Source organism: Symphalangus syndactylus, chromosome 5 (assembly GCF_028878055.3).
Source record: "Symphalangus syndactylus isolate Jambi chromosome 5, NHGRI_mSymSyn1-v2.1_pri, whole genome shotgun sequence".
NCBI classification, from domain to species: domain Eukaryota; kingdom Metazoa; phylum Chordata; class Mammalia; order Primates; family Hylobatidae; genus Symphalangus; species Symphalangus syndactylus.
In genome coordinates, this window is record NC_072427.2 from 99,538,908 (window position 1) to 99,565,923 (window position 27,016).

Below are 27,016 nucleotides of genomic sequence, written 5' to 3' on the forward strand. Positions count from 1 at the left end.
ACACATTGGCCGTTTCAGCCCTCTTTTAATCTAAACCATTCTCATTTCTCTAATTATGCTTCAGGTTTCTCCATCCCGTCTATGAAGCATCATACTCCTTTCTAGCTTTCATTGATATCTTCCTTCCTCCGAACTTCCGTGATAGTTATGTTCTGTAATATATTACAGCATTTCACACTTATCTTTATGTTATACTATATGCCATTTTGAAGTATATTTTCTATTTTGTGCTAAAATTGTCCAAATGGGTTGTAGGTCGCTAGAATTCAGTCCCTAAATATATATTTTTCCTATAGCAATAAGAATGTTGTAGGTTTTCACTATATAACTTCTTTTTTGATATCATGGTTAATTCCACAGAAGCCTATTCATATCATTTTTATTTTTAAAATGAAAACTTAAATATAGATATATTCTTTGTTCATGTTACTTATATTTTATAGAGGAACCAAATCTGGTGAGAGCAAACATAACTCACAATAACAAGAATAATTGTAGGTACTAAGACCATTATGCATAACCCATGTAGATACTGAGACCATGCACAGAGACCACACTCAATAAATATTTGTCTGAACAAATGAATGATGCTTGCTTGATTTGTTTATACTGTGAAAACTATTGTGCTGTCTTATATCAGGACTAATTTTTAAAAGGAGTAAACCAACTACTGATTATTATGGCAACCAGAAACCTATTTAAGTAGTTCTCCCTAATAATTTTCTATAGTAAAGACATTCTACCAAGGATGATCTGTAAAGATCACCGCAACAAAGCACCTAGCATGCAATTAAATGCATGTGCAGTTTTCTGCAACTGTTAAGGTAGTCTTCACTGAATTAAGTTAGCTGATGATCTCTGGAGGTTTATTTCTCCTATTTGCTGCCCAGAGCTCTTCCTATATTCCTTCCTTTGGCTCTAGCAGAGTTTTCAGAAACAAACTAATAAAGTATGTATCAACTCTAGCCATTAGTTCTTCATAATATGGAATTGGTTTAGCAAGTAAATAAAACTGCCATTCTGCCTGACTAATAACATTGGTCAACTCTTGAGGGTTTTAAACAGCGTTACACTTTGTTTTGGGGTAGCTGTATATAAATGCAAATTATTGTGTTATGTTTCCTAAAATAATCTTGGTCCTAATTATATACCAATGTGGCATGGTGGAAGAAGGTGCTAACAAAGGCAGGAAATCTCTCTTGAGAATAAGATCTGGTATGCTTGTGGAAAAATTATGCTTACATTGTCATTACATTTTACATTACCTCATTTGTTTGGATTTTATGACTATCATCTGCTGTTGTTTGGAGTGCTGTGAGCAAGTAGCCCTTCTCTTCAGGATATGTCAAAAAGTTATACCAAATGTAAATAAATATTAAAAAGTGTCAACTGTTTCTAAACAAATATTAAACATTTTTACAGTAAAAATTAACAAATACGTTGTAGATCAAGCAAAAGTTAAAGTTATGCTCTCTAGAGCTTTCTCCAATTCCATAGGTTCATGATTCAGTTTTCCATTATCTAAAGCATCCCTTTAGTTTTCAAATTTAAAGCATCCCTTTATTTTTCAAATTTTTCATTCATTTGATGTTTTCTTTATTCAGAAAATAATACACATCTGTAATAATAAGTAAAGCGATACAAATATGCCTAAAGATGGCGTTAGTTATGTCTCATGCTGCTGCCCACAGGCATTCCCTTCAAATGACCGTCCATTACTTTCTACTTCCTCATACATACATATGCAATTTTATCTCCACCCATGCATATACACATATGGGGGTTTGGAGTTTGTTGTTTCAGACAAAAAAGAACTGCATTACACAAATAAGGCCCTTGCTCTTGGTATGTATTTTGGACATGCAGTCTGTATGTGTACTGTACATGACATAATAAATGTGAACATGTACATGCTATATTCATTGTTCTGGAAATTTTTTCAGTGAAGTTTCTGTCTTCTTAAATTGCTTACCTTTTGCTTACCAATTTACCCTCTCTCATCTCCACCTACCAATCCAACACTACACATCATCTTCCTTCCTACCCCATCCCATCCAGATGACTGGATACTTAATTATCTACCATATTTCTCTCTCCATATATATATATATGTGTGTGTGTATATATATATATAAATGTATACATATATAAATGTATATGTTTCTTAAACAGATATAGACATATAGATATAAGTAAATATTTTATTTAATGTTTTAAGTTTTGAGCTGTTGTTCCTTTTAGAGCTATAGATCTACTGGGCTCTTTAGTCCATACAGGGAATTGGAGTAAAATCTGTCTGTTTAGGAGCCAAACATGATTCAATCCCACAGGTGTTTAGGGTTTTAAGGCTCTTAAAAGAGACTGGAAGAACTCAGTGTTCTGGGTTTTCCCCATCAATATTTTTCCTTTCAACCTTGTTAAGGTGTAATTTTTGCAATTGCCTTTTGCTACCCAACCAGAAATTTTGCTCCAGACTGTAATGTATTAGAGTAATTTCCTTCACAGTCTTTTCTCAACCTGTTATCACTATCACAACTGTAGTGAAAATGACCCCTCTGATATCTCATGGTGCTATATTTCTAAACTATCAGAAAATTTTAAACTTCCTGCCACAATTTACTAAGTATGGTTTCTGGATACTGCATAATAACTCAATTATAGCGATGTTCTATCCACTTTCATACAAAGCAAACTAGCTTGACAGTTGGTAACTCTAAAGTAAACAAGTGTATAATGAATGAACAGAGCACAGCATTTGTGATCAATGTGTAGGTCTGGAGAGCAGTGATGGTTTTCAAGCTCACTCATCTGTTTATTTTAGGATGCTGAACATCTTACATCTTAGACTTGATGGAATATCTCTGACATGGCCAGTCTACAAAAGTTAAAAAATATTTTCTGTGATCCATCTCTGAGTAGCACATACATAGAATTCTTCAGCAGAAAACATAAGCAGGTACCTTATAATAAACTTCAAATGGGCATTCTACAAGGAGAAGCACATAGCTACTATTCTAACAGATTACAAGGGTTAGATCTTAGAGCTTCATCAGGTAGAAAACATATTGGCTTTTGTTTGCAAATTCTGGGAATTTTCTGCTTCATTTTGTTCAAATGGCTATATCTGGACCCATAAACTCCTGTTAGAGCATGAAGATCGTACTCAAAATGGCTGCTCCCATGGCAATCACATGGATGGAGTTTAGGGTCCATCCCAATACATGGAGGACTGGAGAGACTCTCCTATACCTAACCACTAAGGCCTCTGTTGCTTTATTGTGATTGCATTTATGATATTTTGTCAACCCCTCTTGATGTTAACCTCTGTGAAGGCAAGGAACATGCCAATATTATTGACCGTATAATTGTCAACATCTAGCTCAGCATCAGAATTTATGTTATTACTCTAGAAATCCTTTCTGAAAGAATCCATGTTTGAAGAGAGGAAGATTGTTAAGAAGTTTCTCTTCCCAGAAAGTTGGAGGGCCCTTGATTTTCCTGCCATGACTCCCTTTTCATTTCCTTTTTAACTTTTATCTGCTCCTTCCCTGATTTGCAAACACCTTTTTTTTAATTCACTTATAGTTATTGGAATACGCTATGATATGGTTTGGCCTTGTTCCCCCTCCCCAAATCTCATCTTGAATTGTAGTTCCCATAATCCTCAGGTGGCATGGGAGGGACCCAGAGAGAGGTCATTTAATCATGGGGTGGTTACCCTCATGCTGCTGTTCTCCTGATGGTGAGTAAGTTCTCATGAGTTCTGATGGTTTTATAAGGGGATTTTCCCCCTTGTGCTCATTCTTCTCCTTCTTGCCACCATGTGAAGAAGGATGTGACTTCTTCCCCTTCTGCCATGATTGTAAGTTTCCTGAGGCCTCCCCGGGTACGTAGAACTGTGAGTTAATTAAACCTCTTTCCTTTATAAATTACGCAGTCTTGGATATTTCTTCAGATCAGAGTGAGAACAGACTAATACACTGTATTTCTGAAGTTACGACAAACTTTATCCAATTATTTTCTGTATTTAAAACTCAGTTTGCTCCTGAGTTGCAGATTTTTGGAACAACCTACCGGGAAAAATCTTTATTTGGCCCTCCCACAGATGACATTTATGTGTACTCAAGTAAACTTTTGAGGCTCCACTTTGATTGTCCCCCAAATGTTCCGATTCCCGTATCACATGTGCCATTATTTCCACAATCAGTCATTGACTGTTCAATTCCTCGTTTATTTTGTGCTCTGTTTTATTCCTTAGTCCCCTCCATTCTCATACCATGTGGGCATGTTCTTTAACTTCTATCCCATAATTATCTATTTGATCTAGGCCTTCATAGGAATCTTAGTTGCTGCTTTTACATTAAGACCTTGCATTGGCTGCTTACACAGCCTCTAGAATGGTCGTTTGGTGTGTGGTCATACTCCTTGGCCACCTTTCCTTCAACTGGATGCCATAATTATTTGTATAAAACATGCACTTCTTATTTTTATTTTATTTTTCCATGAGTTATTGGGGTAGAGGTGGTATTTGGTTACATGAGTAGGTTCTTTAGTGGTGATTTATGAGATTTTGGTGCACCCATCACCCAAGCAGTATACACTGCACCATATTTGTAGTCTTTTATCCCTCACCCCCTTCCCACTCTTCCCCCCACATTCCCAAAGTCCATTGTATCATTCTTATACTTTTGCATCCTCATAGCTTAGCTCCCTCATATCAGTGAGAACATACGATGTTTGGTTTTCCATTCCTGAGTTACTTCACTTAGAATAATAGTTTCCAATTTCATCCAGGTAAAGGAAAATATTACAACTTTATAAAACATTATCCAGTACACCCATTGCAAAATATATATGGCCTTGATGTTCTAGTTTCTCTTCACTGCCCAGGGCTTCATTTCCTGCCAGTGACTTTGCCCACTGTTCTCTCAAGAAATAACATCAATTTATGAGTTTGCAGTGCAATACTTTTTTCACGGCTTTTTGCATATTTGTTCCCCCTGCCTGGCATACATTTTACCTCCAATGTATTTTTCCTTGGTGAAATATTTATTCAAATGTAACCTTCAATGAGAATACTTTTGATCTGTTTGCTCTACAATCTCTCTCTTTTGCATCCAAACATGAGCTTCTCCTCTGTGTTCCTACTTGGCTGTTACATCACCTATCATGTTGTAGCATACATGTTTATTTACACGTGTGTTTTTCTGTTTAAAAACTCTTCTTCTGTAAGTAACACTAAGACTTAACAGGAAGTTCTATATAGAAATTACTTAATGAGTACTTATTAAACAAGTGAGTAATTAATAAATTTAAAAAATGAATGACATTGGCCAGGCCAAAGTAAGTTTAATTAAAAATAAACCTAGAGCTCCCTACTCCTGAAACATATCAAAAAGTAATTTTCTTGGTAAATTATGAAAACACATCAGTCTGGAAGAGAAAAATGTAGTTAATCTAGGGCACTGATGTGGATTTAGTGTGAGTTTAATGATGTGTCTTCTTTGCCTAGAATTAGATTGAATAATTAAGCATTCTTTTTGTTTTTTTGAGATGGAATCTCATTCTGTCGCCCAGGCTGGAGTGCAGTGGTGCCATCTCAGCTCACTGCAACCTCTGCCTTTGGGTTCAAGCGATCCTCCTGCCTCAGCCTCCCCAGTAGCTGGGGCTGCAGGCACCCACCACCACACCTGGCTATTTGTTTAACTTTTAGTAGAGATGGGATTTTGCCATGTTGGCCAGGCTCCTCTCGAATTCCTAACCCCAGGTGATCCACCCGCCTCGGCCTCCTAAAGTGCTGCGATTACAGGGAATCATTAAGAATTCTAACTGGGTTAAACAAATAAAAAAAATAGTGTAGTAGATCAGCACCCCTGTCTCATAAGAAAATTGACCCAATTGTAGATATTATTCAGTCAATGCCTGATAATAAGCATGTAGTATAATCATATTGGTGGCAGCAGTCAAATCCATACCCCACCACAGCCACATCTGTAGCCACAGTCCAGGATTCTAAAGGCACCAAAGCCAGAGGTATAACTATATTTACAGTCATAGACATAGCCCAGTCCTCCATAGTAGTTGCCATAGTAGCTCATTGTGTCAGGATTTAAGTCTCTAGCCTAAGAGGCAAGAGTAAGTTTTAGTGCATAAAAACACTAAAATACTGGATCTTTTATCAGTCTCAGTGGAGGTGTGACAAACCACAGGCACTCCTGACATTCTCATGTAGACCAACCTGTATTTAAAAATCTCATTAATCTTGTATCTTTAGATTTAAAAAAAAGACTCCCTATCCTGATAAAATTGAGGTTTTCTTCTCGGTGTGTTATGATCCTGCCAAACAGTTGATAGACTTTAAAGGAAAAAAAAAAATGCTGAGTTCAACGACCTTGCTCACACTGATGCCGAATTTAACCTTTGTAACTATGTTGGATGACATCACGTGGAGGAGGCAAATGCCATCTTCTTCCGATCACTTTGCTAATAATACCCTTCTTCTTATGTGCATATTTAAATCTTAATCAACACAGCTGTGATGTTATCTCTATAAATCTTAGTAGCAAATACAGTGGACTCTTGAATACTATGGGTTTGAACTGCACACATACGCTTATATTAAGCAGATTTTCTTCACCTCTGCCACCCCGGCAGCAAGACCAACCCCTCCTCCTCCTTCTCCTCCTCAACCTACTCAACATGAAGACAAAAAGGATGAAGACCTTTATGATGATCCACTTCCACTAGGTGAATAGTAAATACATTTTCTCTTTTTCCTTATTTTCTTAATAAAATTTTCTTTTATTTAGCCTACTTTATTATAAGAATATAATCTATCATTACAGGTAACATAAGCATGTATTAATCAACTGTTTATGTTATTGGTAAGGCTTCTGGTCAACAGTAGGCTATTAGTAGTTAAGTTTTTGGGTATTCAAAAGTTATACTCAGATTTTCAACTGCATGGAGGTTGGCACTCCTAACCCCTGAATTGTTCAAGGATCAACTGTGATTTATTCTGTACAACTCCCACCAATCACTTATTACTCTGTAGTTTTCCTATTGCTATGCTCTCTTAAAATTAGTGCCATTTTCTTGCCTGTTTAGTTCCTTCTTCTCCACACCTTAAGCATTTTTTAAAAAGTTGTTTGGTTGATTGTCTTGTACCTGCATTGGAATGTAGATAGGTTTCTTCGGAGAAAAGAAAAGCATTGAGAATCTTATCTGATTCCAAAGTCATAGGAACATAAAGTAGACATTTTTGAGACCCAAATATAACAGAAGGCATGACTTAATTTTTCTTTAGTGATATTGACTCTGTCTGTATCATGTACTTATATGTAGACTTAAGTTCTCAAAGGCAGGCTGAATCTAGATACTATCATTTCTTAAGATAATTAAAAATAATTGAAAATTTTCCTTCACCACTGACCTTTAGGGTAATCCCTAATTTGATCTGTTGTACTTCAGTCATCCACTTTTAGGCAGTGCTACCATATTGGCAGAAGCATATATAATCCAGGGCTAATTTTTCCTTCTTCAACTGGAAAATCAGCATAAATTCATAGGTGTATGTTGAGAAAGAAAAGAAAACTCAGCAGAGAGGAAACCATGAGAATCCAAGCCAATTGCTTCTGTAAGTTGTTTGTGCTTTCAGAACTCCCTTAAGCCCAACCTTATGTTCCCCACCTTCACTTGATGACAGAGAGCTGATGTGTATGCTCAACTTTCTGAATAAGAGGGCTAGAAAATTTGGGCTGAGATGATGGGGTTTTCTAGATATACAATCATGTCATCTGCAAACAGGGACAATTTGACTTCCTCTTTTTCTAATTGAATACCCTTTATTTCTTTCTCCTGCCTGATTGCCCTGGCCAGAAATTCCAACACTAGGTTGAATAGGAGTGGTAAGAGAGGGCATCCCTGTCTTGTGCCAGTTTTCAAAGGGAATGCTTCCAGTTTTTGCCCATTCAGTATGATATTGGCTGTGGGTTTGTCATAGATAGCTCTTATTATTTTGATATACGTTAAGCTGATAGGCAACTTCATCAAAGTCTCAGGATACAAAATCAATGTGCAAAAATCACAAGCATTCTTGTACACCAATCACAGACAAACAGAGAGCCAAATCATGAGTGAACTCCCATTCACAATTGCTTCAAAGAGAATAAAATACCTAGGAATCCAACTTACAAGGGATGTGAAGGACGTCTTCAAGTTGAACTACAAACCACTGCTTAGTGAAATAAAAGAGGATACAAACAAATGGAAGGACATGCCATGCTCATGGGTAGGAAGAATCAATATTGTGAAAATGGACATACTGCCCAAGGTAATTTATAGATTCAATGCCATCCCCATCAAGCTACCAATGACTTTCTTCACAGAATTGGAAAAAGCTACTTTAAAGTTCATATGGAACCAAAAAAAGAGCCCACATTGCCAAGTCAATCCTAAGCCAAAAGAACAAAGCTGGAGCCATCACGCTACCTGAATTCAAACTATACTACAAGGCTACAGTAACCAAAACAGCATGGTACTGGTACCACAACAGAGACATAGATCAATGGAACAGAACAGAGCCCTCAGAAATAATGCCACATATCTACAACTATTTGATCTTTGACAAATCTGACAAAAACAAGCAATGGGGAAAGGATTCCCTATTTAATAAATGGTGCTGGGAAAACTGGCTAGCCATATGTAGAAAGCTGAAACTGGATCCCTTCCTTACACCTTATACAAAAATTAATTCAAGATGGATTAAAGACTTAAGTGTTAGACCTAAAACCATAAAAATCCTAGAAGAAAACCTAGGCAATACCATTCAGGACATAGACATGGGCAAGGACTTCATGTCTAAAACACCAAAAGCAATGGCAATAAAAGCCAAAATTGACAAATGGGATCTAATTAAACTAAAGAGCTTCTGCATAGCAAAAGAAACTACCATCAGAGTGAACAGGCAACCTACAGAATGGGAAAAAATTTTTGCAATCTACTCATCTGACAAAGGGCTAATATCCAGAATCTACAAAGAACTCAAACAAATTTACAAGAAAAAAACAACCCCATCAAAAAGTGGGCAAAGGATATGAACAGATGCTTCTCAAAAGAAGACGTTTATGCAGCCAAAAGACACATGAAAAAATGCTCATCATCACTGGCCATTAGAGAATGCAAATCAAAACCACAATGAGATACCATCTCACACCAATTGGAATGGCGATCATTAAAAAGTCAGGGAACAACAGGTGCTGGAGAAGATGTGGAGACATAGGAACACTTTTACACTGTTGGTGAGACTGTAAACTAGCTCAACCATTGTGGAAGTCAGTGTGGCAATTCCTCAGGGATCTACAACTAGAAATACCATTTGACCCAGCCATCCCATTACTAGGTATATACCCTAAGGATTATAAAACATACTGCTATAAAGACACATGCACACGTATGTTTATTGCAGCACTATTCACAATAGCAAAGACTTGGAACCAACCCAAATGTCCAACAATGATAGACTGGATTAAGAAAATGTGGCACATATATACCATGAAATACTATGCAGCCATAAAAAAGGATGAGTTGGTGTCCTTTGTAGGGACATGGATGAAGCTGGAAACCATCATTCTCAGCAAACTATTGCAAGGACAAAAAACCAAACACCACATGTTCTCACTCACAGGTGGGAATTGAACAATGAGAACACATGGACACAGGAAGGGGAACATCACACACCAGGGCCTGTGGTGGGGTGGGGGGAGGGGGGAGGGATAGCATTAGGAGATATACCTAATGTTAAATAACAAGTTAATGTGTGCAGCACACCAACATGGCACATGTATACATATGTACCAAACCAGCACATTGTGCACATGTACCCTAAAACTTAAAGTATAATAAAAATAAAAATAAATGCTTGGCACCTATGTTGATCACTCAGAATTTCACTAATAGTGTTGAGTTTTTAAATCCAATGATGGCTAAACCACTTTTGGGAAAAAATACTGTAATTTATTGGAAATCAAATAGAAAGTCCACGTAATTACGAAGCGTCTTTTGCCCAAGTGATATTTTATTGCATAAGATTCTGTTGTCTCATTGCCATTTCCCAATGTATGGGGATTCTCAAGGACAAGTTGAATAAATGGACACATTTGCTGTTTGGGAATTTCAAAAGAAAAATAAAGGAGCTGTCAGATGTGAAGAACAGTGGAATAAGAGGGAGGCAGTGACTCAGTGCATTCAATGCTGTCCTGGTGAGCTGATGAACAACAGATCCTTTCCCGAGAATTTTAACATCAAATATCAAGCAGTCAGCAGCCACTCGACAGGGGATTCTATCTATACTCTCCATGTCATCCAGATGACGTGAGGTGTGAAGAGCGAATTGCCTCTCTTCTGAAGCACAGTGCTAAGTAATTCAGCCAAATCTCAGGGTGTTGAGAAGTAGACAAACCCAGGGGTCGTTATATGTAGTGATAGGAAAAAAAGACTATTTTGCTGGGCAAAAATGTAATTTAAAATGTTCTTATATGAATGTAAATTGGAAGTCTGACCAAATGTAACACTGGCTGCTGAATCACATAAAAACTGGATTGCATATGACCTTAGGTAAAAGGAACTGATGTTCAGATCAAATTTTCAGGGCCATCAAAACTGCAGGAGATATCAGAATCTCTCTATTCCTCTCTCTCTCTTTCTCTTTCTCTCTCTGCCTCTCTCTTGCTGCTTCATTATGATAAATGCATACACACATGCTCACAAACAGAAAAAGCAGAAATAATAGAGAGAAATTAATATAAGTATAATCAACAAAATTTACAGGAGCATTGTAAGTTTATTTTCATACTGCCATGAAGATACTACCAGAGACTGGGTAATTTATAAAGGAAGTTTAATTGACTCACAGCTCCGCATGGCTGGGGAAGCCTCAGGAAACTTAACAATCATGGCAGAAGGCAAAGGAGAAGCAAATTCCTTCTTCACAAGATGGCAAGAAAGAGATTGAGACAGTGTGAAGGAGGAACTGTCAAAAACTTATAAAACCATCAGATCTCATGGGAACTCACTCATTAACATGAGAATAACATGGGGAAAAAACTGTTCCCATAATCCAATCACCTCCCACTGGGTCCCGCCCTTGATACGTGGGGATTATGGGGATTACAGTTCAAGATGAGATTTGGGTGGAGACAAACAGCCAAATCATATCAAGCATACATTTTAACAAAAACTTTATTTGCTCATATGAAATATATGAAAAGAACATATAGGCCACACATGGTGGCTCACACCTGTAATCCCAGCACTTTGGGAGGCTGAGGCGGGCAGATCACCTGAGGTCAGGAGTTTGAGACCAGCCTGACCAACATAGTAAAACCCCGTTTCTACTGAAAATACAAAGAAATTAGCCAGGCATGGTGGCGGTGGGTGTCTGTAATCTCAGCTACTCAGGAGGATGAGGCAGGAGAATTGTTTGAATCCAGGAGGCAGAGGTTGCAGTGAGCCTAGATCGTGCCACTGCACTCCAGCCTGGGCGACAAGAGCGACACTCTGTCTAAAAAAAAGAAAAAAAGAAAAAGAAAAGAACATATATGAAGAGGAATAATGCCAATACAAAATAAAGAGTATAACTTTGCCGTAAATTATAAGACATCCCGTTGATTTCAGTTAATCGAAATATAGCATGCTGAATTTGAGTTACATTTTTCTTTAGTAGTTAGAGATGAAATTAGTATTTCCGATGTGGGTATGGAAGTGGAGTCAGGAAGCCCAACAGGAAGAGTCCAGCAGGTTGAGTTGCTCAAGAGAAACCCTGACAGTCTGTACGACCAAAATATTACACTGCTAGATGAGCAGCCCAGAACCAGAGACAAGGCATCAGAGAGTTGCCATTTCAGTTCATGGTGTCAGAAATGGAAAGTTCAGTAAAGAGAAGGGACTCATGTTTCTTCAGATTGAATGTCACCAATGGTGCAGTTCAGGGACCTTTCAATCTTCTGTTGTTGGTTGCACAAGCCATGAATATTACTGACCTCAAAATTCAGACTAATCACTCAAATAAAATGTTAGCAGCTAACTTACAGTTGAATTTAAGTACCCATGTAGGTAATGTATTAATGTATTTGTCACTTGTGTTAACAAGTAATTACAATTTATTCTTTTTAAGGGTATTTTAGTTTAGCCCAATCTTATTGTATTAGCCAAAAAAAGTGACCTTTATCTACATAACATAGGAGTTGCTGATGGAAAAGTTGTAAGAGTTGGTTGACGGCAAAGAGCTGCCCAAGCCTGAATTCTCCATGTCTCCTGCAAGCAGCTTCCCTAAAGTAGTGCCTTTATGCACAATGTCATCATTTGGACAGTGAGACTGTGGACATGGATATAGGTATATGTGTGCACAGCTTCAATTTATATTATGCTCCCAAATGAATTAATGTAATTCATTAAAATAACATAGATTTTTTATGTTCCATCATGTAAGCAAATGACATTTCATCATTTAAGTGATATTTATTGAGGGCCTAGTATGTGCCAGTCACTTTTAAGACAGTGGATTATATTACTTCTATTATTGTGATAATGTGTCCCTATAGGATGTTTTCTCATTGATAGCATCATGTGCTATAAGATGCAGCAATGTTGCAAATTTTCATTTGAAAATATTAAAGTATCCCAAAAGAGCTGTATTCAATTGAATTATTTTAATTGAATATATCCAAAGTTGGAATGATGAACAGATACCTCTGAAATATTTACATCAGGACAATGGGATTCTAAATCCCCATAACAAACAAAAGTGTAACACATGATTGGAATCTGCCAATAAAGTAGTTATTTAATCTGAGGTATCTGAGTCAACAAATGCTAAGATAATAGGTTCATAAATAAAAGATAAATTACACACAATATAGTAAATTCACTCAGACTTATTCAAACACTGACACTAAAACTAAGAAGAGTAGGAATAAAACAAAAGGTAATTTCATAGAAAAACAAATATGCATGAAGTTGGACTAGTCTAAACATCATTGTCATCTTGGGATGCTCCAAAGAACGTGTTCTTTCTTTTTCTCATATTTTCTTCTTTCCCATTCCATTTGCCAATACACCAAAATGCAAACACACATATGCACAATAAACATAATTAAAATGCAACAAATCAATATACTTTCAATGAGATGTTTATTAAAATAAATTTTACATCTCACATAAGTTGATCAAAAATCAACAATTTAATGACAGTACAATATCAAAAGAAAGCTTTTTATAAATCTGTGAAACATGTCAAATGATTTCAATGACTTTAGATGAGGCTTGCAAAATCTGACCTATTTTTGCTTCCAGATACTTAAGGATGATGTTGACATTTTACAACAGAAAAATGAATTACTCATATGAAGAATTATGAAGGCAGATTTAGGAAGTCCATGTGGAAGAGACCACGAGGTTGAGTTGCCAGATATTTCTCAGTAGAAGCCACAGGACCACCGGTATCTTCCATAGCAAGATGGGCGGCAGCAGTCATATCCATAGCCGCCATAGCCACGGCCATAGCCACAGCCCAGGCCTCCATAGCAAGATGGGCGGCAGCAGCCATATCCATAGCCGCCATAGCCACGGCCATAGCCACAGCCCAGGCCCCCATAGCCATGGCCATAACCACAGCCACAGCCATAGCCACCGCGCAGGCCTCCATAGCCATAACGCAGACCACCATAGTAGTTGCTGTAGTAGCACATGGTTTCAAGAGTGGAGGATTTGGTTGAGGAGCAAGGAATCAGCTTCTTCAGTTTGAATATCCCTATATGCCCAGGCAGTCCTTTTATATACACCCTCAGTGGTGGGTGGGACCCACCACAGGACCTGTTGATTGCATATTTTCTATTAATTTGTATTAGTATACTTCCTGAATATTTGTTTTATTAAACAATGTGAGGCCTTTATAAACAAGATGACTTTGCTATTGTGTCAGCCTTTTCATGATCAAATGCCTTTAATGTGTTTTCTTATTCTTATTTTAAAGCCCTTACTCATACTTTGTTTAGCTTAAAATATTTGACAACTTTGTGTCTAATTTAATCATTGAATGGATTGTAAAAGGTTGATTTTTAAAATTCTGTCATTACTTGTGTACATTATGTGGGAATCTTCTACAAAGAAAAATAACTTGCATTAACAATAGAGTTTAGTTAGCAGACTCAGCTAAGTTTTTTTCTTGTTCATTATTTACTTTAATAAGTAAATTTTATTCAGACATAAAAGAATATAGAATTGTATTTTGAAGCTTTATAAACACATCCCTGGAATTTAATAATCATCAATATTCTGTCTTCAGTTCCTTCTCTCCTTATACATTTTTTGGAGTGAGTTAGTTAGTTCTGCTGAATATTTTAAAACAAATCCCAGGCAAGACAACATTTTTTTTTAAGTACTTCAGTGTATATATCTATGACAACAGAAGTCTAAAAAGATAAGTAGAGCCACAATACTATTATCACACCAATGACATTATAAAATTATTTGGTATCCTCTGATAGTTAATTTGTGATCAGTTTTCCTTGATTGCTTCCCAAATATATTTTCATAGTCATTTTTTTTACATTAAGACACACATTCATTACATTTAGGCATGTCTTTAACCCTTTTTAGAGATGTGATGATTCTTTTTTATTCCTTTTTAATGCATTTTATTGTTTCGAGGAAACTTTTTTATTGTCCTATAGAATTCTTACATTTTAGATGTGGCTGATTTCTTTCTTGTTCTCCCTTTTCATATCTTCCTCTATCCCTCATACCATCTGCAGGTAGATGACAAAGGTTGATGTGATTCTGGTTATTTTTACTATTTGTTAACAAGAGTGCTATTTTATAGTTGCTCTGTGTACATTTTATTACATAATATTACGACGTACATGGTGTCTGGGTGGCCCATTGCTTCACATTTAGTAATGTTGGGATTGTAGATTGGGTTCATTTTACAATCTCCCCCATAAACTTCTTAGCTACAGTTTTTTACATTCAGTAATAGTTACCTAGACCCATTATTGCCAGAAGTTCAAAATGCTGATTTTACAATTCTATCATTACGTCTACATATAGAAGATAGAAACCTATAAAGAGAAAAAAATTCTCATCAATGAGTTTATTCAGGAGTCGAAAATGGTTGATTTTTTCATTTATCAATTTCCAGAATGAGTGTATAATTTAGCAGTTGTGAAAATAATATGCTTAAACATTCTTATGCACTCATAGACTTTTTTTGGTGTTTTTTTAGACGGAGTTTCTGTCTTTCCCAGGCTGGAGTGCATGGAGTGCAGTGATGCGATCTGGGCTCACTGCAACCTCCACCTCCCACGTTCAAGTGATCCTCGTGCCTCAGCCTCCTGAGTAGCTGGGATTACAGATGGCACCACCACACCCAGCTAATTTTTGTATTTTTAGTAGAGACGGGGTTTCACCATGTTGGCTAGGCTGGTCTTGAACTCCTGACCTAAGGTGATCTGCCTGCCTTGGCCTCCCAAAGTGCTGGGATTACAGGCATGAGCCACCACTCCCAGCCTCTTAGATGTTTTAATAACATCACCCTAAATAGTTAAGAGCACAATGCACTATTGGAAACTGTAGTCACTACATCGTTCTAAGAAATCATTGCCCAGTCCAATATCAACAATCTTTACCCGTATGTTTTCTTCTAATAGTTTTACAGTCTGAGGCTTTATATTTAAGTCTTTAATTTATGTCAGGTTTAGTTTTTTGTTGGATGTTTGATAAGGGTCTAATTTTATTCTTTTGCATGTGAATATCCAGTTACCCCAGCATCATTTGTTGAAGAAACTATACTTTCCCTAGTGTGTATAATAATTATCTTTGCTAGGATCAAATAACTGCATATATGTGGGTTTATTTCTGGGCTCTCTATACTGCTCCATTGGTCGATATGTCTGTCTTTATGACAATAGCATAGTGTTTTAATTAATTGACATGTATCCATCAATTATAGTTATTTCTCTTTTTGATGTCAAGTTGTCCTGTCATGGGCTGGTAGAAACCTTTTTAATTTGGTTTAAGTATTTTTTGACAAGACTTTAGTAGTATCTTCTGTAAATTATTTGATTCTTATATGAGAAGATCTTCCAGACTCGTCTTTTATCTTTCCTGCACTTGATTAGGAAAAGGTCTTTTATTTTTCTTTAAAGAAACACTGATATTTGGAGAAGACTCTCTGGACACTAGTGATGTTCACTGTTGCTACGTTGTGATTGCTCATATGCTGTTTCAATGCAGAGAGCCAAAAAACTGTTTTTTTTTTTTTAAAAAAAGATTAAAAGTAATGAGTTCAAACTAAAAATTTCAATTCAAATTAAAAATTATAGAGCATTGATTTAAGCTTTTCAATTTTTGAAATGGACAAACTTTTTATAAAGCTTCTATTTATATCAAGTTTGCTAACTTCCCATTGATGAAAACAAGTCACATATATTGCTGAGTCCATAGCAGAGGAATAAATTAGCTGTCCCACTTAAGTTGGGAGGACTGAGAATGGGGCCATCAATTTAACTGTGTATGTATGTGCAACATCACTGTGGTATAAATATTAACATTATAAATTATGTAATATACCAATATAATATATAATTTATTAATAATATATATTGATGGCAAAAGTGGATACTTACGGAACTAGGTCTCTTTGGACATACTATCACAACTTCACTGTGTAAGTATAATATAACTTATGCAGAATTATTTCCTTTGTATTTAGACAATAGATGACATCATAAATGATTATGTGCAAGGAAATAAACTTGAAATTCAGGGGTCTCACTGAAGGGTTCTGTGTTCTTCCATGCCAAGAGATAATTGTTAATGAGAAATTGCAGCAACCGTGGCCTGAAATGGCTAGGGAAACAGGATCTCACCATCCAGGAGGAAGGTGTGGGCTACATAGCAGCAAAGAAACAGTACAACTGCAGTGCTGGTTGAGAGTGAGAAATATCTAAAATGGTGAGAAGGTGTCCCTCACTGCTCATAGAATCACATGTTTGATAAATTACCCTTGCATTAATCCTCACTCTAACAGGAAAAATAAACCCAAATACTATTTTGCCAGTACTCACTGTTTTCTGTCTGTTTGAATTCCCTTCCAAAAGATCTGAAACCTCTCTCTTCTTGCTCCTGCCATGACTAATTTGTGTACTTTCTGTACTCAGAATTTTTCCTTGAGTCTTCATCTTTTCATTGTGTCTTTTTTTGTTGTTTGTTTGAGACGGAGTCTCACTCTGTTGCCCAGGCTGGAATGCAGTGGTGTGATCTCATCTCACTGCAACCTCTGCCTCCCTGGCTCAAGCAATTCTCCTGCCTCTGCCTCCCATTCATTGTGTCTTTTTAAGATCCAGAGAGCCTTGGCTCTCATGGTTCCTTCAGAACTCCCTTCATCTCCTCGCACTAGCCTATGACCTGTTTTGGCTGGTATTCTCAGATCTGCCCCTTGAGTCCTCCGCTTGAGGTGGTATATGTGTGGAATGACTTTCTACCCCTACCTTGACTGGAATCGAGGACCCACCTTTGGCCTCACCATTGTTCTACCAGTTCTGAAGAAAGGTGTTTCCCACATGGTCTTGATCCAAGGCAAAGGAGCCAAAAGTGCCATGGGATAGGTCTTAGTCCTGCTCGGCAGTCACCTGCCTGTGGGAGTCAGAAGTACCTTATGAAGACAGAAAAAGTGTCCCACTCATTTCAACTCTAGGCTGTATTAGGTAACTATAATGCATGGTGTATTTCAGATGAATAAGTTTAACATTTGAGATGTTCTTTACTAGCACCATCCAAACGCAGGTGTTGGAAGCAAGGGATATTCATGGAGAAAGTGATTTATACAATGGTGTATATGGAGAAAGAGAACAGAGTGATAGTTTGACAGTTACCATAGGCTGGGAAGGATAGTGGGAGGCAGTGGGGAGGATAAACAAGGGGTTGGTTAATGGGTACAAAAATATAGTTAGATAGAAGGAAGAATGTGTAGTATTTGATAGCACAATAGGATCATAGGAAACAGCAACTTATTGTATACTTCAAAGTAATGAGAAGAGTGAAATTGAAATATTACTAACAAATTAAAATGTTTAAGATGAGAGATATCCCAATTACCTTGATGTGATCATTACACATTGTATGCTTGAATCAAAATAACGCATGTATCCCATGAACATGTACAACTATTATCAGTAAAAATTACAAATTTTATAAATCCTAGTGGGATCATATTTAGGCAGCTTAGCACCATTCCATACTCTCTCAGGAACTTGATTACTCAGAACAAGAATTGTGTTTACTCTCAGTCAATGAGAGTAGCTTTAAGAGATTTGAAAGATAAAAGAGACCAAAACTATATCATTGCTGTGGCCAAAACAGATGATATTCACGGCTTTTCATAGATGTAGGGTTTTGCAGCATCCTCTAAGCATTTCCTTATGAATCACTAGGCTTGGAAAGAGAGAAGTCCACCTATTGAAAATTATGCTTTCCGGCCGCACACGGTGGCTCACACTTGTAATTCCAACACTTTGGGAGGCTGAGGCTGGCAGATCACCTGAAGTCAGGAGTTTGACACCAGCCTAGCCAACATTGTGAAATCCCGTCTCTACTAAAAATACAAAAAAATTAGCCAGACATGGTGGCACGTACCTGTAATCCCAGTTACTCGGGAGGCTGAGGGAGGAGAATTGCCTGAGCCCAGGATGGGGAGGTGGCAGTGAGCCGATATCACGCCACTGCATTCCAGCTTGGGTGACAGAACGAGACTCCATCTCAAAAGGAAAAAAAAAAAAGTGCTTTCCCCTGGTTCCTGCAATTTCTTGATTTGAAGCCTAGCAAAGAATGCATGAGATAATAGGGGTGTTCTCTCATCTTTGCTTCTCCCACACTTCCAATGACTATGAAGTATTATTTTCTGCTTGCAATATGTAGAATTCATTTAGTTTTTCTGATTAAACTGTTGTTTATTGCAGTAATGTGTGTATATATATATATATAATATCATATTTTTCAACATAGGTGTGTTTATAAGTAATGTGTAAATAAACAAATGCTTTTTTATTTAGTTATACAAAGTTTGTTGTATCTAATGATTTTTAAATCAAAGTAGACATCAAAATAAATTTGTTATTTTTTGTTTTCTCCTTATTCTTAGTCATAGGAGGTTTCTCAGAGCACATTATTTTACCATGCTGGTGAACCATATGTCTCTCAAGCTTCCCTGCCCACTCAACAAATTATATAAAGAGATTAATGATATTCTGTCATGTTGTAAGTTGCTTACTAAAATAATGTAAGTTCTTCATTCTTCCTTGTATCTAGGCACCTTGCAATATGATTTTGCAGCTTCTCCTAACAAAAACTGCAGCCCGTTTCCACTGCTTAAATCCCTGCTTGTCTTGAGATTTGTTTTTTGGCCAGTAAAATACATTGGAAGTGCCAGCTTCTAGAATAGATCTCAGGAGATCTTAAGCTTTTCTACTCACTATTTTGGAATCCTTTCAAGATACCAACTCTTGCTAAACCTCCTACAGAATAACAGACCACATGATAGGAAACAGACACCTGAGCCTCCAGCCAGGAAAACCTCATACATATGAGAGATCCTCCCATCTTAGAGCACTGGCTACTTAATCTGTGGCTAACAAGAGAGATATGAATGGAGTCATCCATGAACAGAAAACTTCCCAGCTGACGAGTAGACTCATGACAAGCGATAGAGTTGACATAAGTTTATCGTTTTTGCTGATATTCAGCAAGTCGTGATAATCTTCTTTGAGCTAGAACTTCTCCATCTCTTCCCTGCTACATCAACCCCCCCCCACCTTTTTTTCCCTTGAGAGTATCCTCATTTTTACATGATTAATTATTTACTACTAAAAGGCAAAAGATATCTCTTGGCTTCATGAGACTATCAACAGAAAGCCAATACTTAAAATTTGATGCTACCAGATTCACTGGACTTTTCCTTCCAATATTTTTAATGTTCCTTTTTCTGACTACTTTTAAAACACCAAATATTTTCTTGATGGTTTCAAATTTATCTTCTGAAACTATAACCAGAAAATGGAAATGATGAGATTTCATTTTATTTACAAAATTGCATTTTCATGAAAGCTACTGAAGCAATTCTTTAAAGGCAAATCGTACAGAAACGTGAGCAATTGGATGAAAAACCACACATTAAAAGTAATTTGTTTTGTTAGACAGTCGTAAGTGTGCAATCCAATTTTTTCATCAGAAACATCAGAGGGTTTGGTATAAAGTATTTGTTTTCCATGTATTCATGGCCCTAGTAATATAGGGTGAAGGATGATGGGATACAAACTCCTCCTTACTTTCCACTGCTAGTGAATTTGTCTTCCTCTCTGAGCTTACCCTGGGAAAGATTTGAATAGTACCATTTGGACAGAATAAAATAATTCAGGTATTGGGGCTCTGGAGTGAGATAAATGTGTGAACATCTTAATAGTCATGTTTTTGCACGTGTTTTTAATTTTAAAAGTATGGAAACATATACAACCTCAGCAAAAGTTTATAAACTTTATCCATTAATTAATTTGTTTTTCATTCATTTATAAAAAAATAGGAACTACAATCCTTACTGCTGCTGGGGGCTGTCCTCGGTACTGAACCATGTGAATTCTATCAGTGGTATTGTTCTCTGACTAGTGTTTAATTTCTCTCTTGTAAGGTAGCCTAGGATATCTGTAGAATGCCATTTGAGAAAATTGCTTTATCCCAGAAGGAAAGATAGATTAAAATGATTTATAAGCTGAGAAAAAGGGGCATGAATTCTAATACTTTATGGCAAATCACAAATGTCCTTAATACCATAACCTAGTTTAAGAAATTAATATAAATTTGCAATTTTGAAAGAGTTGCCTGGACACGCATAGTGCTTTTAAAGAATAATATCTGCAACACGAGACATATTGATATTTCAATGTTGCTGTACCTCTATCAATCATTTGGGCAAAAGCTTATAATTTCAAATAAAGGTCAACATAATATATAATGTTAAATCAAAAGGAATCCTAAAGGGAATGATGTAGAAATAATATAACTCTGATATTTTTTCTTTAAATAGAATCTGAGGGAAAGTTGTATTCAACATAAAAGTACGTTTGTTTGTGTATCTTCAAAACAGAAATTGGAAACATAAAACTCAAAACCCCTGTTCCCAGAAAGCAGTGATCTAATTTTGTGTGGTTAATGTGCTGATATGGTAACAGGTGACACTTTCCAGAGATTCTCAAAGACATAAATGATGTTCAGACCCACTTTGTGTGTGACGGTTAGATATGGGATGTGACTTAAATATATCTGCTAGGAAATAGAAGGGGATCATTTAGAATAATGTGAAATGAAAATTCCAAACACAACCACAGTCCTAAATATTCAAATGTAGTGTACAAGAAAGCGGTCAAAGACCAAGGTACATAGAATATGGTGATTAGAAATAGGGGTGCTGTTGCGGGGTTTTATTCATTAGGTAAAAACTTAGCATATAGGCTAATATTTTATGATCAGATATGCAAGGCTGCAGTAATTGCAGGTTCCTCAAAAGCAAGTTTCACTTACAAATAACTAATTTTAAGCCTTTGAACTTTTAGCTTCACAGCATGTAAGCAACATCTTTGTCACAATAATACTGTGTCACACACACATGTGTATGTAACAGATCTAACAAAGTAATGTTAAATAAGCAATATTGTAAATACAGGAGATTTTATTGAAAACTAACACAAAATTTTTTGTTGCATGAAGGATCTTGAACTAAAATGTATGTGGAGCAATAATTGTAATACAGTATGAAGAGAAAACATTTCTTTTATAAAGTAAGTTATTCCAGATGATTATATTCAATTTAGATGATGGATGGAGAATTTAAACTATTATCTCTTCCCCAAGTAGCCTAAGATGAGATAATCAGTATTTTAAAAAGAGAAGAACACAGAACATGGAGTCGGGTAACACAGGGAAAGGAGTCCTGGGGTTTCTTTAGAAGTTTCTTAGTAGAATCCATAGCCTGGCTGGGCGCGGTGGCTCATGCCAGCACTTTGGGAGGCCGAGGCAGGCAGATCACGAGGTCAGAAGTTCAAGACTAGCCTGGCCAACATGGTGAAACCCCGTCTCTACTAAAAATACAAAAAAATTAGCTGGGCATGGCCCAGCTACTAGGAAGGCTAAGGCAGGAGAATTGCTTGAACTGGGACCTGGGAGGCAGAGGTTGCAGTGAGCCAAGATTGCGCCACTGCACTCCAGCCTGGGCTACAGAGCGAGACTCCATCTCCAGAAAAAAAAAAAAAAAGTCCATAGCCCCATAGCCTAATATCTGCCACAGCAAGATGGGAGATAGCAGCCACAGCCACAGCCCAGGGCACCATGGTAGTTACTATAGTAGCATATGATGTTAGGAGTGGGAGGTTCAGTCAGGGATCAGGGAACCCAGATGCTCAGTCTGAATGTCACTATTTGCCCGGGGCCTTTTATCACAGCGGCGAGTGAGGCAAACTACAAAAAGTGCTGGACTCATAGTTTGCTCTAGTTTACATTAGAAAACTTTTTTAGTCTCTTGTTTCTTTAGGCAAAAAGTTCTCCTGAGCTAGATTTTTTTTTTTTTTCAGTTTAAGAGTCTCACAACCAAACCATGTGATTTTAATTATAATCAATTGCCATGTTTGCAAATCTGAATCAAATTATGCTAGTTAGTTAAAATTATTTTGCCGAGTTATATGGAATTTCAAAAGAATGCTGGCTGATCATGTGAGTATTTAGGTGGCTGGGCAAATGTTTTAACCAAAGTAAGAATTCTGTGAAAATGCTGGCTGATCATGTGAGTATTTAGGTGGTTGGGCAAATGTTTTAACCAAAGTAAGAATTCTGTCAAAACACAGTTTCTCTTCTGCCTATTAATGGTATATAAAACTATATGGTTATACTGACACAGCATATATTTAAATGCCATAGTAAAGGCACCTGTACTACCATCTGTAATTATGTTACTTTTAAAATTATGTCTGGGAAATTTTAAAACTTCATTATAGAAGGAAACATTAGGTCAGGCGCGGTGGCTCATGCTTGTAATCCCAGCACTTTGGGAGGCTGAGGTGGGTGGATCATGAGGTCAGGAGTTCGAGACCAGCCTGGCCAACACAGTGAAATCCCATCTCTACTAAAAATACAAAAAAATTAGCTGGACGTGGCGGCACATGCCTGTAATCCCAGGTACTCAGGAGGCTGAGGCCGGAGAATCACTTGAACCCAGGAGGCGGAGGTTGCAGTGAGCTGAGATCGTGCCACTGCACTCCAGCCTGGGTTAACAGAGCTAGACTCTGTCTTGAAAAAAAAGAAAAAAAGAGAAACACTGATATATATTTGTTTTTCTAACCAGGTGTTACGTTAACAGAGTGATCTTTCCACAGAGAATGGATAGTCTCTGGCAGAATTTTTTGCTTTTCTCTGTCACAGTATGTCCAATTTATTTGCACCAACCTGGGGTTCCTCTTTCCACAGTACAAATAAAGGTCTGGAGAATCCTCCATCCATTCTCCCACTTGGTTCCTGATGTAATTTGGATATTTGTCCCTGTCAAAATCTCACGTTGAATTATAATACCCAATGCTTGATCTGGGGACTCATGGGAAGAATTTGGATCATGAAGGCTGATGCCTCATGACTTGGTGCTGTCTTCATGGTAGGGAGTTCTTGCAGGGTGTGGTCATTTGAAAGTGTGCGGCACCTTCCCCTCATTCTCTCTCACTTGCTTCCATTCTTGTCACATGATGTGCCTGCTCCCTCTTTGCCTTCCACCATGACTGGAAGCTTCCTGAGGTCTCTCCAGAAGTCGATGCTGCTGTGCTTCCTATTCCCTGTATAGCCTGCAGAACCATAAGCCAATTAAACTTCTTTTCTTGTAAATTACTCAGCCTCAGGTATTTATTTATAGCAATGCAAAAATGCCCTAACACAGAAAATTGGTAGTGAGGAGTGGGGCACTGCTATAAAGATACCTGAAAATGTGGACGCATCTTTGAAACTGGATAAGAGGTAGGGGTTGGAAGAATTTGGAGAGCTCAGAAGAAGACAGGAAGATAAGGCAAGGTTTGGAACTTCTTAGAGAATCATTAAATGGCTGTGACCAAAATTCTGATAGTGATATGGACAGTGAAGGCCAGACTGATGAGGTCTCAGATGGAAATGGGGAAATTATTGGCAACTGGAGCAAAGGTCACACATGTTATGCCTTAGCAAAGAACTTGGCTGCATTCTGTTCATGACCTAGGGATCTGTGGAAGTTTTCACATGAGAGTAGTGACCTAGGATATCTGGCAAGAAGTTTCTAAGCAACAAGGCATACAAGCTGTTGTCTTGGCTGCTCCTAACAGCCTAAACTCAGATGCAGGAGCAAATAAATGACTTAAAGTTGGAATTTATGTTTAAACAGGAAGCAGAGCACAAAAGTTTGGAAAAGTTGCAGCCTGGTTATGTGTCAAAAAAAGAAAAATGTTTTTCTGGAGAGGAATTCAAGCAGGCTGTGGAGCTACCACTTGCTAGAGATATTTGCAAAGGAGCCAAGTGCTAATAGCCAAGACAACGAGGAAAAGGCCTCAAGAATATTTCAGAGACCTTCACGGCAGCCCCTCCCATCACAGGCCCAGAAGCCTAGCAGGAAAGAATAGTTTCCTGGACCAGGCCCAGTGCCCTGCTGCCCCTGTGCAGCCTTAGGACAATGCTCTCCACATACCTGCTATTCCAACTCCAGTCTTGGCTCAAAGGGGCTCACATATAGCTCAGGCTGCTGCTCTGGATAGTGCAAGCCATAAGCCTTGGTGGCTTCCAATGGTGTTAAGCCTGCTGGTTCACAGAGTGCAAGAGTGGTGGATTCTTGGTAACCTCTGACTAGATTTCAAAGGATGTATGATAAAGCCTGAGGGTCCAGGCAGAATCCTGCTACAGCATGGGGCCTCCACAGAGAAACTCTAGTAGGGTAGTGTGGAGGGGAAATATGGGGTTGGAGGCTTCACACAGAGTCCCCACTGGGGCACTGCCTAGTAGAGCTGTGAAAAGGCCATCTCCCTCCAGGTGGTAGTCTGTGCCTAGAAAAGCTACAAGAACTCTGCAACGACCTATGAGAGCAGCTACCAGGACTGTACCATGCAAAGCCACAGGGGTGGAGTTGTCCAAGGCCTTGGTAGCCCACTCCTTGGACCAGTGTGCCCTGGATGCAGGATATGGAGTCAAAGGAGATTATTTTGGATTTTTAAGATTTAATGACTACCCTGTTGGGTTTCAAACTTGCATGAGGCCTGTAGCCCATTTCTTTTGACCAATTTCTCCCTTTTGAAATGGGAATGTTTACTCAATGTCTATACCCCCATTGTATCTTGGAAGCAGATAACTTTTTTTTTTTTTTTTTAAATTTTACAGGCTCATAGGTGCAAGGGATTTGCCTTGTCTCAGATGAGACTTTGGAGTTTTGAGCGAATACTGGAATGAGTTAAGACTTAGAGGGTCTGTTGGGAAGACATAATTATATTTTGCAATGTGAGAAGGATATGAGATTTGGGGGAGGACAGGGATGGAATGATATAGTTTGGCTATGTGGTCCCACCCACATCTCATATTGAATTGTAATACCCATTGCTGGAGGTGGGCCTTGGTTAGAGGTGTTTGGATCACAGAGGCAGATTCCTTATGGCTTGGTGCTGTCTTTGTGATAGTATGATAGCAAGTGCTCATAAGAGCTGGCCATTTGAAAGTATTTGGCACCTCCCTGCTCTGCATTTGCTCCTGCTTTTGACACGTGATGTGCCTGCTCCCTCTTCACCTTTTGCCATAATTGGAAGCTTCCTGAGCCACCCCCCAGAAACAGATGCCACCATGCTTCTTGTGCAGCCTGCAGAACCATGAAACGATGAAACCCCTATTCTTACAAGTAACGCAGTCTTAGATATTTCTTTACAGCAACGCAAGAATGGCCTAACACAGTTCCTAGTGTCTACAGTTGTCCTGGTGCTCTGGTGTGTTGGGAAAGCTGTTCACTTGCATGCAGTCTTTTGATTCCCACTTAACGCTGTAAAAATGGGTCTTGTTCCCGGAACACTTCCTTGCCAAAAGACAAAAAGCCTATAGGGCTGAGCGTGGTGTCTCATGCCTGTAATCCCAGCACTTTGGGAGCTTGAGGCAGGTGGATCACCTGAGGTCAGAAGTTCAAGATCAGCCTGGCCAACATGGTGAAACCCCATCTCTATAAAAATAAAAATAAAAATAATTAGCTGGACGTGATGGCAGATGCCTGCAATCTCAGCTACTCAGGAGGCTGAGGCAGGAGAAGCCCTTGAACCTGGAGGTGGAGTCTGCAGTGAGCCGAGATTGCGCCACTGTGTTCCAGCCTGGGAAACAGAGAGAGACTCCATCAAAAAAAAAAAAAAAAAAAAAAGCCTATATAATCAGTGCCAGGTTTATCATCTTATGTGGGGATATTTTCCCTGTTTGAAGCTCAGTGTGTGCCTAAGATGGTAAGTCAATGGCTCTCAGGCAAGACGTGCTCCTAGCTTTCAGTATCTCAGACTCCATGGGTGATGGGGAGGGGTCCTTTTACTGTGGCTCCAGAGGGGTGTGCATAGTCTCATTGCCTTGTGTGGCAACCTGGGGACCTGCTAGCTATGAGGGATGGGCACACGCTGTTGGAGCTGCTCTCACCTTTTCTGATGTGAGTAAAAGCATTGCTCCATCCTGTGCTTGAGGCTGTTGTGTTTCCCTTGGCAACTCTGTTACAAAGATGCGGTGGGCAGAAGTGTTTGGACTTTTATTCCTAATGCTGGCATTGTGATGAGCTTTGCTATCCTCCAGGAAGTGGGAGTCCTCCTCTGGTATTGAGAACCTGGCACAGTGTTGTACACACCATAGAGTGAGGTATTTGCATAAAGCAGCTGAAAATGGACACAAGGAACACATAATTACATATGTG

General features: G+C 38.1%; 2 protein-coding genes and 1 long non-coding RNA gene across 5 annotated transcripts in view; 1 reads left to right on the forward strand and 2 right to left on the reverse strand.

Annotated features, from left to right (window-relative positions):
• The window catches only part of LOC134736835 (uncharacterized), a 279,550-nt gene that overhangs the window by 11,870 nt on the left and 240,664 nt on the right, over positions 1 to 27,016 (forward strand). The gene's annotated exons all lie outside the window — the stretch shown is intronic.
• KRTAP20-3 (keratin associated protein 20-3) lies at positions 5,851 to 6,123 on the reverse strand. Its single transcript, XM_055279448.2, has one exon. The coding sequence runs from the start codon at positions 6,096 to 6,098 to the stop codon at positions 5,964 to 5,966; it is 135 nt and encodes a 44-aa protein (XP_055135423.1). The 5' UTR covers positions 6,099 to 6,123; the 3' UTR covers positions 5,851 to 5,963.
• Positions 13,315 to 13,803, reverse strand: KRTAP20-2 (keratin associated protein 20-2). Its single transcript, XM_055279440.1, has 2 exons — positions 13,646 to 13,803; positions 13,315 to 13,573 (listed from the first exon to the last, which is right to left on the reverse strand). Exons 1-2 carry the CDS (start codon positions 13,743 to 13,745, stop codon positions 13,473 to 13,475), a joined length of 201 nt encoding a protein of 66 aa, XP_055135415.1. The 5' UTR covers positions 13,746 to 13,803; the 3' UTR covers positions 13,315 to 13,472.

What these genes read in the sequence shown, in the direction of transcription:
- KRTAP20-3 (XM_055279448.2), bottom strand. Translation starts at nt 6,098, where the DNA reads ATGAGCTACTATGGCAACTACTATGGAGGACTGGGCTATGTCTATGAC.
- KRTAP20-2 (XM_055279440.1), bottom strand. Translation starts at nt 13,745, where the DNA reads ATGTGCTACTACAGCAACTACTATGGTGGTCTGCGTTATGGCTATGGA. An exon ending in TTATGGCCATGGCTATGGGG is followed by an intron (nt 13,574 to 13,645) that starts GCCTGGGCTGTG and finishes CTTGCTATGGAG; the next exon opens with GCCTGGGCTGTGGCTATGGC.